Here is a 14,896-nt window from a genome sequence, read left to right as displayed (position 1 = left end):
AGAGAGATGGAAATGGAGCGGGGGGGGGGGGGGAGAAAGAGAAAGAGGGAGAGAAGGAGAGGGTTGGGGCTCTCAAACACATTGCTAAAAGGGACCTCAGAGGTCATCAAATGAAATCTCATTTTACAGATGAGGAGAAAATTAGTTAGTGCTAAAGGTGGGATTTAAATCCATATCCTCTGTCTCTAAACCAATGTTCTTTCCACTGTATCACAAGGTCTCTCTCAGTTCATTCAAAAGGTAACATGGATTAGTAGATAGAATCCCTAGAAGATAGAAGCCCTAGAGTCAGAAAGATGTGAATGTAAATACTACCTCTGACACATAACTCTGCTTACATAATCCTGGACAAATCACTAAACCTCTCTAAGGAATGGAAGTAGTAAATGGTGCCTATCTACCTTAGTTCCTCATCAATTCCAATTTTTAAAAAGTATTCATTTAATGATCATCAAGCAGCAACTATAAGCAGGACCCTCTACTTCCTTCTGCTGGGAGAGAGAAAAAAAAAGAATTAAACTGCCCTTAGCCTGAAATAGCTTATAGGTGAGAAATTGTTGTTGCTGTTATTTTGGGGTGGGAGAAAGAATTTCACAAAGAAGTAAAATCCTTAAGTAGAGAAAAAAGAATGCCATGGGGAGTTCAGAAGATAGAGAAGAATCAACCAATTGGGAGAAGGTATAATGGAAAAGGCACTAGATTTGGAGACAGAAGACTGAGATTCAACTCCCAACTCAGCTACTTATTTTCCTAGGCAAATTCTTTTTATTCTCAAGGTTTCAGGTCTCTCATCTATGAGATTAAGGGATTTGACTAGATGATCACCAAGATTCCTAACAGCTTAAGATCCTATGATCCTATCAGGACCAAGGAAGGCTTCATAGAGAACATGCCACTTGAACATGGGCTAAGACTCAGAAAAGTAGGAATGCAAGCATGAACCAAAGCCATGGGGCAAGCCTTCCCTATCCTTAAAAAAAAACCTTTTACTTGAAGGAGCAGCTATGTGGCATAGTAGATAACCAGGCCTGGAGACAAGAGGTCCTTGGTTCAAATCTAACTTCAGATACTTCCTAGCTGGATAACTCTGGATAGGCATGTTTGCCTAGCCCTTATCCTACTCTCTTAGAGTTGTTACCAAGACAGAGAGTAAGTTGTTTTTTTGAAACCTTCACTTGACACTGCTATTCCATCAAATTATCACCATATATAACTCCTCTCATTGCCAGAACTCCTTAAAAGCCTGCACTTCTGTGACATTTCTTCTACTTGTCTGTTTTTTTCCATTTCTGTTCAACTAAATGTGGGTGTTTTATCCACACATATGCAAAATTCTCTCTTGGAATTCTTTTCTCTCCTTCCCCTTTCATTCATTCATCTGAATTCAATTATCACCTGTACACAACAAGATGAGTCCCAAATCTCCATATCCATCCTTAATATCCCTGTTCCTCTCCTCTCTCCTTACAGACTTCCATCAGTCACCATAATTTTCATTAAACAAACTAGATTATATGGTCAGATAGAACATCCTGCATCTTATCCTCCTTTGTACTTTATTCCTCATAGTGATGGCTGGCAATAAGCACCCTCACAATGCCTGAGACCATCCAGATCAACACTGATGGTATTAGCCCCCCAGTGGGGCTCAGACTAAGACAGCAATGCACCATTCAACAACAGAATTAATAAACAACTTTAAAATCTGATGGTCAAATGATGTAAAGTTGAAAAGTCTGGCATCCAGGGCTTGGGTTTTGAGTTTGTTTGTTTTAAGAGAATTCCAACTGTGAAATCAGACTTTGAACATTTTAATTACAGTATTAATTAATTCATCACAAATAATTAATTACAAATTAATTAATTTAATTAAAATAATAAGGCTAAAAACACAATATTTCCAGTCTCATATACCAGCAAACACTCAGTGATTATTCATAAAATAAATGAACCTCATACTTGGGACACTTTTGAAAGACAGCAGCCCTACAAACATTTAGTATGGGCCTACTTTGTGCAAGACACCATGATGTTAGGAAAGCAAGGTGGCTCAATGGATGGAGAGGGCCTGGATTGAAGTCTTGCCTCAGATAATTTCTAGCCATGTGATCCCAAGCAAGTCACTTAATCCCAGTGGCCTAGCCCTTACTGCTCTTCTGCCTTGGAACCAATACTTAGTATCAATTTTAAGACAGAAAAATAAGGGTTAAAAAAAAAAAAGACACCATGCTATACTGCTGAGTTGGGGGTGTATAATTGAAAATCTGTTACCCTGAAAAAGAACTACATTTCCTGGGATCCCACTGACTTCCTGTCATTACGAACTTCCTGTAGACAGGGGATACAGTTGGGGACACGGAGGTCCTACCCTCTTTTGAGCATGTTGGCAAACATGGTGGTGGTAAGGGGTGCATTTTGAAATGGCTGATCAGCCATGGGCATGTGGTTTTTATTTTGTATACTCTTTATTCCTTGATTCCTAATGATCTTTAATAAACCTCCTAAAATATAATATTTTTATCATTAAGATTTCATTTTAAATTTTTCAGGGGGAAGGGGCTTCTTCACAGATGAAACAGAACTTGAGCTGAAGATCAAAGGAAGAAAAAAGGTAGAAATGAGAAGAGCATAATTTAGGCATAGACAATGGTTTGCACAAATGAACAGAACCTATAGAACATTCTAATAGCTAGTAGTCTTCTTGGGCTAGAATGCAGAGAATCTGTATAGGGGATGCTTTGCTGGTTCTATCACCAGTATTAACACGCTCCAGTGTTTCAGATCACAGCCATCCACTCCCCATCTCACAGATCTCTTGTCCACATAACTTCTTTAGAAGGGCTCCTTCCACCATGCTGGGGAACTTTTTCCACCTCCTCATGATGAGGATATCAATGGAGCACATGGGCATCCATCAATGATCTTTTGCTTTTGCCAAATGACTGCTCTATGACCAAGTGATTACCTACTATATGCCAAGCACTAGGATTACAAATTTAAAAAAAAGAAAAATGTTTTCTGCCCTCAAGGAACTTGCAGTCCAATGGGGGAAGAAGACATAGAAAAGTAAACTGAAAAGAGGAAAGGGAAAGGCTACCCAAATGGTACCAGGGACAGGGACATGATGTTCTGATGTTCACAGAGTCATAACCAAGCAGCGTACAAGGGAAATGAAGATATAGCTGGATATTCTACGTCCTATAAAAGGGAGATTTAAGGGTGGGGGGTGGAGGGGGTTGTTCCATCTTCCTGTCAGAAGAAAGAGGCAATGGAGAGTACTGAGGAGGTGTTGAGTATCATAGCAAAGTCCCTGATGATGACACCATCCCACACACTTGTCCAGTCATACATCTTTCTGTTGATATACTTGGTCACTCCTGTGAACTTTTTCTTTGGTAATATACTATAGCTAGCTCAAACCCAACTACTATGTGCTTCTCCATTTGGGTGACCCTCAATTTTAACACACTGATGATTGGAGTATTTCCTGATTTACAGGTATATGGTATCACTAGAAGAATATTGATTTTTTGGGGCAGACTTTTGATTCAGGAAGAAGCTTAAGGTCTTTATAGGTACTACAACAATTTCTCAAAGGCAATATAGCTTCCTCTCTTCTCAATTTTAGTCCTAGTTCACTGTCCATTGTTTATCTAAAATATATGATACTTGGGGCAGCTAGGTAGCTCAGTGGATTGAGAACCAGGTCTAGGATGGGGGGGGGGTTCCTGGGTTCAAATCTGGCCTGATACTTCCTAGCTCTGTGACCCTAGGCAAGTCATTTAACCTTCACTACCTAGCCCTTACTGCTCTTCTGCTTTGGAACCAACACACAATTTTAATTCTAAAACAGAAGATAAGGGAGGGAGGGAGGGAGGAAGGGAAGGAGGGGAAGGAAGGAAGGAAGGAAGGAAGGAAGGAAGGAAGGAAGGAAGGAAGGAAGGAAGGAAGGAAGGAAGGAAGGAAGGAAGGAAGGAAGGAAGGAAGGAAGGAAGGAAGGAAGGAAGGAAGGAAGGAAGGAAGGAAGGAAGGAAGGAAGGAAGGAAGGAAGGAAGGAAGGAAGGAAGGAAGGAAGGAAGGAAGGAAGGAAGGAAGGAAGGAAGGAAGGAAGGAAGGAAGGAAGGAAGGAAGGAAGGAAGGAAGGAAGGAAGGTTTTACATAAAAGGTATGGTACTCCTGTACCAACCTTAAGGGTTGTCCATCTAACTCCATACCATCACGTAGACACTTGTTTTTATCCTGAGCCAACAGTTAGGAATAACCATCTCTTTTGGGTAATTATAGATCTTACTTGGGAAGCTCTGCAATGCTAATAACAAAAGGTCCATATGAAAGACTTCATCACCTTCAGAGTATTGTGAGTTTCTCTGCCTGGTTCCATGAGAGCCCAGGAAGAATCTCACCCACCATAAGGTCTGAAAAATTGAAGGTCAAGAAAGAGAGAATCCAAACTAAAAAAGAAAACTATGTATTATCACGGAGAAACCCTCTTCCATTTGGATTCTACCATGGACAGCCTCCCCTTTGAGAAGTATACATCTCCCTGTTTTAAGCCTCATTTATTATTAATGATAGTTAATAAATAGACAATAGTCAATTCATTAAACATGCTTTGCCAGACACTAGGGTAAGCACAAGGATTTTTTTTTTTAATCAGACAAATAAGAGGAATTAGCAAGTGTCTGAGCTCATTGACTTCATTTCAAATGCCTTCATAGGCTCCCCTTTGCCTCCCAAATAAAAGAGAACCTGCTTCTCCTTGTATTTAAGGCTCTAACCAATCTGGCTATAGCCCCTATCTTTCTGGCTAGCCCTTACTGCTCTTCTGTCTTGGAACTAATATTCAGTATCAAGACAGGAGGCAAAGGTTTAAAAAATAATATGTCATATGAACCACACAATAGTTCTACGAGGTAAGGGCTGTTATCCCCATTATACAGTTGAGGAAACTGAGAGGATCACAGAACTCAGAAGTATCTGATACTGGATTTGAACTTGAGCCCAAGACCCAACATTAGATCCAAATTACCATCTAGCTACCTTGAAAGGATTGTCATGTGGAATTAGATTAGGCTTGTTCTATTAGACCTCTGAATGCATAATTAAAAGCAAAGAGTATAAGATGCAAAAGCAAATTATGACTTGATTGTAGGAAAAAACTTCCTAACAAAAGAAACTTTCCAAAAAAATAGGCTGCCTTAAAAAATAGTAGATCCCCTCATTGGAGGTCTTTAGGCAGAGTCTGGGTGATGATTTATTGGATATGTTGTATTAGTACTTCCTTAATGGGTAAAACTAGGCTAGGACTAGTTAACTACTGAGGACCCTTCCCACTCTGAAAAGCGGATCTCTGAGACCTTGGTTCTGGTCCAAATTCTTCTCCTAACTCACAAGGACCTTGAAGAGGTCATTTGTTGTAAGCCTCAGTTTGCATATCTATAACACTGCGTGATAGTATGTTGATCTTCACACTTTCAAGACATGGAAGCCCAAAATCTCAGTGTAACCTTTTAACTCCCTATTATCTCTCACTTCTATATCCAATCAATTCCAAGCCTGGACAGTTTTATCTCCTCCATATTTATCCCATATATACTACTTAAGCTACTGAGCATAAGCTGTCAATATTTAGCTGTGGGATGACTGGAACACATTAATTAATATATTCTTGGTAAATCTATGAACCAATTCAACCATTTCGGAAAATGAATTATAATCATACAAGAAAAGTCACTAAAATCTATAGAGAACTAAGTTAAATTATAAGAAAACAAGCCATTTCCCAATTGACAAATGGTCAAAGGATATGGACATGCAATTTTCAAATGAAGAAATCAAAACTATCAATAATCATATGAAAAAATAATCTAAATCACTCTTGATTAGAGAATGCAAATTAAAACAATGCTAAAGTACCACCTCATACCTATCAGATTGGCCAATATGGCAGTAAAGAAAAGTAACAACTGTTGGAGAGAATGTGGCAAAACTGAGACAATGCATTGTTGATTGAGTTGTGAACTGATCCAACCATATGGGAGGGCAATTTGGAACTATGGCCAAAGGTTTATAAAAATATGCATACCCTTTGATCCTGTAATTCCACTACTGACTCTGTATCCAATAGAGATCATAAAAGGGGGGGAAAGGCCCTACTTGTACAAAAATATTGGAGTAGTTCTTTTTTGTGGTGGCAAAGGATTAGAAATTGAATGGATATCCATCAATTGGGGAATAGCTGAACAAATTGTGGTATATGTTGGTGATGGAATACTATTGTGCTATAAGAAACGATAAGTAAGATGATTTCAGAAAAAGCTGGAAAGATCTACAGGAACTGATGCAGAGTGAAATAAGCAGAACTGAGAGAAGGTTGTATGCAGTTACAGCAACATTGTACAATGATCAACTGTGAAAACTTGGCTACTCTCAGTTAGCAAAGATCTGGGACAATCTTGAAGGACTTGAGGGGGAATGCTATCCACCTCCAGAGAAAGAACTATTGGAGTTGGATGGATATGAATCAAAACAGACTATCTTTCACATCAGTGTAATTGGGTTTTATTTTGGGGTTTTGGTTTTGTATGAGTGTGCCCTTACAACCATAACCAATGTGGAAGAGTGTTTTGAATAATAATACATGTATCGCCCATATCAAATTGCTTATCATCTCTGAGCAGGGAGAGGGAAGGGAAGACGGGAGAAGGCTTAGTGCTTCTAATTTTGGAAGGCATATTATGAAAATTATTATGTATAATTGGGAAAATAAAATATCTTTGAATTTTTAAAAGTCATTAAAATATTGATAACTTTTGACCCAGTGGCTTCTACTAAGTAGGTCAAAAAGAGAAAAATACAAAATATGCCCAAAAATTCATAGTAGCACCTTTCTAGATGGCAAATAACTAGAAAGAGAATCACAAAATAACAGAATTAGAATTGGAAGGGCCTTCATCAGCCGTCTTTACCAAAAAGACCATTCAACAAGTAGTCATCTCATTATGACTAGAATAAGAATTCACTAAGAATTCAACATCTCCAACTGCTTTGTGGGATAACTCTAATTGTAAGAAAATGTTTCCTTACACTGAATATAAGTCTGATTCTTTTCCACTTCTACCTATTACTTTCAATCCTGCCTCCTAAAATCAAACAGAAAGTAGAGCTGCCCGTCATATGGGAACTGATGGAAGATGTGGTATATGAACAATATGGCACAACAATATGCATCCAAAAATTACAAATAGGAAGGCTCATAATAGATGTTTAATAAATACTTGCTAAATTGAACTATATTTTGAGTTTTAGCACTTCTGACATTCTTAGAGGATCATATGTATGTGTCTCAGCCATTTTAGTCAAATTCAACTCTTTGTGACCCCATTTGAGTTTTTTGGGAGAGAGATCCTACAGTGGTTACCCATTTCCTTCTACAACTCATTTTACAGATAAGGAAACTGAGGCAAATAGGTTTAGATGACTTGCCTGGGGTCACACAGCTAGTAAGTGTCTGAGACCAGATCTGAACTTGGGCCTTCCTGACCCTATCCCAGTGCTCTATCCACTGAGCCACTGATCAGACTGCATTCATCCTCTTTTGGTTGTCTTTCCTTCCATTTTCAGCATTATCTTTTTAAAAATAATTTTATTAAGATCTTTTGACACTAAATTCCCCCCATCAGAGTTTGCACCACCTCCTTTTCCACCCAGAGAGCCATCCCTTATAAAAAAAAAAAGAATTTTTAAAAAATCCAAATTGGTTATTTAATACATTCATATAGATATTTTAAAAAATACACCTTGACCTTCAGTTCCAAGCCAAAAGAGCAGTAAGGAAGGACTAGACAATGGGAGTATGCCCACAATAAAATGACTAGGAAGTGTCAAAAGTCATATTAGAACCAGGACCTCCTATCTCTAGGCCTGGCACTCTATCCACTGAGCACCTTGATGTCCCATTGATCTATTTACATACAAGAGTTTGTTTGTTTTTTCCATTAATTTTGTTTTCTTTGGAGCCTTTAGAATTTCAAACTTGAGTTTCCCAGGGGCATCTAAGTAGCACAATGGATAGAACATCAGGCCTAGAGTCAGGAGGACCTGGGTTCAAATATGATCGAAGACAGTGTGTGACCCTGGGCAAGTCATTTTACCCCCATTGCCTCACCCTTGTAGCTCTTCTGCCTTAGAACTCATACTAAGACAGAAGGAAAAGGTTTAAAAGAAAAAGTTCCCATGACTTCTGGGCTGACTTCCCCTCCAGAATTTCTGTCTGTGGCATGACAGTTCTCCTTCCTTTGTGCCTTTGAAATCTGCTTTTCTGAGACCTAGGCCACATGTCAAATTAATGCTTGGCTTTTAGTCTGCAATTCTAAAACAGAGTGGTCACTTCTGCCCAAAGTTCCCATCAGTTTCACCCCAGTAACCAGTTCCTCCATGATGAAAATCTGATACCAAAAAGAAATTCCCCTAGTTATATCCTCTACCAAAGGGGTAAAATAAGAAAAATAAGTGAAATTTAAGCCAGGTCATATTCCATTACAACAATCTCAGTATAACAGAAACTTCACCATAACAAAAACATTCCTAACCCTAGACAAAGGACCACTCCTCAATCAATCAAAATATTGACTTTAACCCTCTGGAGGCACTAAGATTTGTTTAGTGAATACAATATTTTTTCACTTTTGTTTCTTTTTTTTTTTCAATCAACAAGTATTTATTTTCTCTCCCTCTCATCTTTCTTCCTCCCAATTAAAAAGAAAAAAGAACAAGAAAAGCCTTATAATAAATATACATGGTCAAGTAAAGCAAATTTCAGCACTGGATTGGGCCCATCAAAAAAGAAAAAAGTTTATCTCATTCTGCATCTTGAGCCCATTGCCTCTTGCTCAGGAGCTGAGTAATTTGTTTAGTAAATTCCCTATTTCCACAGCAAAAATAGGGACTCTTACAAGCAGCATCAGACCTCTTCCCCATGATTTCTCCAAAGTCCTCTCTGCTAGGAGGACTCTCCATATAAAGAGGGAGAAAAACGAAATGTACAGCTATCATCATCTCTATCAGGAAAATAGAAAGAACTTTTTTCACTTGTCATTAAGAAAGATGTCTGGAATAAGTGAAACTATTTTAGGAGGCTATTAAGCTCTGTGAACTGGAACAAAGGGCCACTTCCCCCAATAGATCAGTACCAGACTAGAATCCCAAAAGCATAGGTCCCATGCATGGGTCTGACCTTGTTACCTTTCTAGTCAATAAACTCCAGTGGGTTCCTAGGGCAAATAAGTGGCACAGAGGATAAAGTGCTGGATAAATCCAGGCTCAGACATTTACTAGCTGTGTAATCCTTGGGAAATCACTTTTGCCTCAGTTTCCTCATCTATAAAATGAGCTGGAAAAAGGCAATGGCAAACCACTCCAGTGTCTTTGCCAAGAAAACTCCAAATGGAATCACAAAGAATCAGATACAACTAAAGCAACAAAAAGAGTTCCTATTACTTCAGAGATCAAATACAAAATCCCATTTTGCTTTTAAAGCCCTTCACAACCTGGCCCCTTCCTACCTTTCTAGTCTTACTCCCCTTCATGTAAGCCAGAGATACTGGCCTTCTTGCTATTCCTTCTATACAACACCTCATCTTTCAACTCTATGGCCCATGAAGTCATTCGTGGATGTTCCCAATTGCCAATACTTTCCTTCCTCATCTCCACTACCTGGCTTCCCTTAAAACTCAGCTTAAATCTCACCTTCTGTCAAAAGGCCCTCCCTTTCCCCTTCCTACTTTTGCTTTTCCTCTAAGATGGCCTCCAAGTTACTAAGGAATAGTATCTCACCCATTAGAATGTAAGTACCTTGAAGGTTTTTCTCTTTTTTTGTATGTATAATGCTTAGAAAAAGCATGTTAACTAAGAGTCAGGCCCAACAACTTATATAGCACTTTAAAAAATCTCTTCCACATATATCCATGTTCAGTAGTAACTCATAACTTGTTTCATAACTCTAAATTAAATTCACAACAGCCCTGAGAAGAAAGTAATACAATTATTGCTGTCTTCATTTTACAGAAGGTTAAATCAAGATGCTCACAATCATTCACCTGACAAGGGGCAAAATCAAGACTTGAACTCAGGTCCCCTAACTCCAATCCCATAATTCTTCCCCCCTCCCCAAGTCCAATGCCTTGTCATCTCATTTGACTCTCCCAGCACTCCAGTGAGGCAAGATAAAGAAGAACATGCTTTAATTGTATTTTTACATCCCAAGACTACCACAGAGTCACATCCTAACATTATTTTTAGGAGGTCTTTAGTGGGGTCTCCTAGGGCACATGTGGTAAAGTCAAACAGGGAAGAATTACCAGCTAGGTAACAGCTAGAACCCAGTAAGATTAGATAGCATACATCTGAATCCCAACCACCTGATCCAAATGGGTGGATTTCTCCAACAATAGAACAGGATCAGAGAAGGTAGATGATGGGATAAACCCCAACTACGGGATACCAAGGCAAGGCTAGATATAGGGAAAGAAGATAAGGGACTAAAGCTAGATGATAGCATAAAGTTGATTTAGTCAACTGCAGATAGGTTCAAGACTGGGAGGGGAGAAACATGAGGTTGAACTAGAGGAATAAAGAATGATTCAAGAATCAAAAAGAAGTGTAGAACAGTGAGACAAAGTAAGAGATGAAAAGATATATTATTAGAAAAAGGAAATTAGAGGAAGGAAATTGGGATACTAATGCATTGTTGATGGAGTTGTGAACTGATCCATTCATTCTGAAGGGCAATTTGGACCAAATGATGCCCAAATGTGCATATCCTTTGATCTTGTAATACCACTACTTGATCTATAGCCCAAAGAGATAATAAAAAAAGAGAAAAGATCTACTTGTACAAAAATATTTTGAGTAGTTCTTTTTTTGTGGTGGCAAAGAATTGGAAATTGAGGGGATGTCTATCAATTGAAAAATGGCTGAACACATTGTGGTACATATTGGTGATGGAATACTATTGTGCTATAAGAAATGATAAGCAGAATGATTTCAGAAAAAGCTGAAAAGATCTAGATGAACTGATGCAGAGAGAAATAAGCGGAACCAGGATAATAACACTGTACACAGTAACAGCAATACTGCATGATGATTAACTGTGAAAAATTTAGCTAATCTCAGCAATACAATGAACTAGATCAATTCTAAAGAATTTTTGGCAAAGAATGCAATCCACCTCCAGAGAAAGAAAGTTGGAGTTGCCATGTAAATCAAATCATACTATCCTTCACATTAGTTTATTCATTGTTTTAATGAGTATTTTATTTCAACAATGACTAATATGGAAGTATCTTTTGCATGATAATATATGTATAATCCATATCAAATTGCTTGCCATCTCTGGGGTTAGGGGAAAGGAAGGGAAGGAGAGGGGACGACAATTCAAATCTTATAATTTTGGGAAATCTAAGTTGAAAATTGTTATTACATGTAGTTGGGAAAATAAAATATCTTTGAATAAAAGAAATTTTTTAAAAATAAAAATATTTCATGGGCAGCTGGGTGACTCAGTGGATAGAGCACCAGCCCTGGCATCAGGATGACCTGGGTTCAGCTCTAGCCTCAGACACTTCCTAACTTTGTGACCTGGGCAAGTTACTTAATCCCATTTGTCTAGCTATTGTTCTTTTCTCTTAAAGTTGTTACTAGAACAGAAAGTAAGGGTTTTTTAAAAAAGGAAAAAGAAATGTCAGAACTGTGGGTAATAAAGATGGCACAGTTTAGAGATGATGGCAATAGCAAGGATATTATTCTCTCTGTTGCTGAAGCAGTCAGATGGTACAGTGGATATTTCCAAACCTAGAGTCTAAAAGGCCTGAGTTCAGATCAGGCTTCAGACAGGCTGAGTGAGTGTGGTGAAGGTCATTTAACCCTGTTTGCCTCAGTTTCCTCATCTGTAAAATGAGCTAGAGAAGGAAATAGCAAACCATTCTAGTATCTTTGCCAAGAAAACCCTAAAAAGAGGTCAGAAAACTTCAGACATGACTGAACAACAAGATATTGCTTAGGGTGATCTGAATATCCAGGTCATGGAGCTAAGGAAGCTGGTAGATCAGGATGTTTATAGATCAGGGTATGTGAAGCACAACAATTAAAGTATTAAATCCTTGAGTCAGAGGGTAGGGGTTAGAGTGAATGGGAAGGCTTCAAGCCAGGTCCTAAAATCCTTGGGGAAAGAAAAAATATATAGGTCAGCAAATAACTGCCACAAGGATCTGGACTGGATAATAGGGACAGAGAGAAAACTCAAAGAGACAGTGTTTCATGATGATAGAGAAGGGACTATCTGAAAGGGTCAGTGGGGATCCAAGAGTATTCCTCTTGACCCAAAATGTCACTCAAGGGCTGGGGATACAATCCATTAGGTTATAAGTTCCTTGAGGAATTTTTGCCTCTTTTTGTATCCTCAGCACTTAGAAGAATGCCAGGCACACAGTAGGCACTTAAAATGTTTAATGATCACTTGACTAATACAAGGACCCACAAATTCATCTTTTAAGCCTTAGAATCTAATGTATAATCAGTTACAATAAAGTTCTGCTTTAAGAATATCTATTGCTTTGCATATCCTTTGTATTTACTTACTAGAATATTAGTTTTATTCCTTCTTCCCTCCCTCTACCCCTCCGGCTCCCCCTCCTGTCCCCCCAACTTGAAAAGAAAAGATTGTTTCTTTGTATCCTCCCCCTCTAGCTCAAAGCTTACTAAGTAGCAGATGCTTAATATAAATGTTTGCTGGATAGGTTTGAACCTAACTAATAGAGACAGAAGAAAGTTTTAGAGTCCTCTCATGCCTAAGGGTTGGCTTGTAAATATTCAATACAGTCCGCAGTTGAATTGGAAGCAGGGGGGTGGGGGGAGGGGGGAAGAAACTCTGGATCTAGTTCCATGTACAGTGTGGCATGGGTGCATTTCCTAAACATTTAGAGATGGAAGGAAAATTTAGAGTTCATCTAGGACATTCTCCTCATTGTACAGATGGGGAAACTGAGACTCGGAACTAGACTCTCCTAAAGGGTTCGAGGGGAAAAAAGAGTTACAGGATTTAAGCTCGGATCTACAAAATCCAAATTCAACATTTCCCACGACACCTTGCAGCATTTAGATACTTTACTGTTTTCTTTAATGACATCCTCTATTAGATTAGGAAAGAGGTGGAACAGAGCAATCTGGCTCCCCTAGGGTGAACGGCATAATTGAAGGACGCTCAGAGGAATAAGAATATGCCAGTTACACACCCACACCTACAGCTCTTCTACAAGGGCTCCAGAAGCGAGGAGAAGCCCCCCTGCCTAAGGACTTCAAGCTCCAATCACAGAGCTCACCCTTGGTGGGTGGGGGAGGGGTGGAAATGGGGAAGGGGGACGCGAGAATGTCAGTGTTTCGTTAGACCAGGAAAGTTTTCTCCTCTTCCATTCTTCGTTTAGAGTTGTTTTTTGTTTTTTGTTTTTTAAGAAATTGTTCCTATTCAAGGCTCCTGCAAAAACTAACCTCCAGGATTGTTTCAAAATGGTTTGGGGGGTTCTTAAGTCAGGGGCCTGAGTGGGTTTCCATTTGCTCCAATTACAAAGAGAAATACCGTAAAAATCTTAAGACTGCTTTTGTATTAACGCTCCCACTACCGAGGAAAGCTCGTTCCAAGGTGGGGGACTCTGATGGGGTGAGGAAGAATGTACCCAAAGCCCACTTCCCCTGGACCGAGTCAGAAACCGAGACCCAGGAAGAGTCTGGATGACCTCCGGTGGGCCCTTTCATCAAACCGGATGAATAGGATTGCTGCTCTCAAGCAAAGGCACAAGATCCAACCGGGAAAAGTGAGAGGAGGAGCCCGTGAACCTCAGTTTCCATTTTTGTAAAGTGAAGAGGTAGTCCCAGGAGGATCCCGAAGGGCCCTTTCAGCTCTAAATCTATTATCCCTCTGAGGCACCCCCTTCCCCGCCCCCGCCTTCCTTAGCCCCCAGTGCTCCAGAGGCGGGTCCACAACTCAGCTTCCTTCCCTCCCAGCCCCCCCTCCCCGCCCCCCTCCTCTCTCCTCCCCTCTCCCAACTCACCCTCCGCCTCCATGGCGCCCCCCGCTCTTCTATTCATGCCAGGAGCAGGGAACGAGAAGGGGAAGGGAGAATCCGAGTCCAGGTTGGGGTCCTGGAGTCCTGGAGCCCTAGGGGCCACCGCAAAAGGAGCAGCCAGAGCAGCGCGGGACAGGACCGCATCTCGCCAGCAGCGCGGGCGGGCAGGCGGGCGGCCTCCCTGGCTCCCGGGCTCCCGGGCTCCCTCCCGCCGCCGCCACCGCCAGCCCCCAAACTCGGCCCCGCCAGGCTGGGGGCGGGAGGGAGGGCTCGGCGCGCGCCGCCCTGGGTTCCCGAGGGGACTCAGTCCCCGCCCGCCAGCCCGGAGTCCGGCCCCCGCCGTCAGACCACCCCCGCCCCTCGGCAGCCAGACCAGCCAGGCTCCGCCCCTACAGCCGCCCCTGCCCCCGCCCCCACACTGGCCTCCGGGCCTAAGCTGGGTCCCGGCCGGGTCTGCATCCCTGAAGGTCATTGAGAGGAAGGAGGTTGCGGGAACTTTTCGGACTGCTGAACCGAAGCAGCTAACTTCTCCAAGGACACTCCCCTCCATCTGCCCATTCTCTGCTGGGCTCCTCTTTAGTCCTGGTGCCCCGCTCCCCGGAGCTAAAGTCTCTGCTTTGTTACTAAACTATTCCCATCTTCATCCTAACAATTCTTAGGGCTTTGCGATTTATACCGAAATCATTTTCTCAACCACAAACTCCAGAGACTAGTAGTAGAAGTATCATTATCCGCATTTTACCGAGGAAACGGCCTCGGGGAGGTTGAGCAACTTGTCA

The 14,896-nt window shown here is 40.8% G+C and overlaps 1 protein-coding gene across 1 annotated transcript in view; it reads right to left on the bottom strand.

Annotated features, from left to right (window-relative positions):
• Positions 1-14,442, bottom strand: part of FGD3 (FYVE, RhoGEF and PH domain containing 3) — a 217,454-nt gene extending 203,012 nt beyond the window's left edge. Inside the window, exon 1 of the mRNA XM_056805261.1 lies at positions 14,103-14,442. Within this exon, the coding sequence (XP_056661239.1) occupies positions 14,103-14,139 (37 nt within the window). The 5' untranslated portion in view covers positions 14,140-14,442. The remainder of the gene's footprint in view (positions 1-14,102) is intronic.
• Between the last annotated feature and the right edge of the window lie 454 nt (positions 14,443-14,896).

This window comes from Monodelphis domestica, chromosome 7 (genome assembly GCF_027887165.1).
Source record: "Monodelphis domestica isolate mMonDom1 chromosome 7, mMonDom1.pri, whole genome shotgun sequence".
Classification (NCBI taxonomy): domain Eukaryota; kingdom Metazoa; phylum Chordata; class Mammalia; order Didelphimorphia; family Didelphidae; genus Monodelphis; species Monodelphis domestica.
Note: the sequence above shows the minus strand (reverse complement) of the source record. Positions and strands in the feature narration are given on the sequence as shown.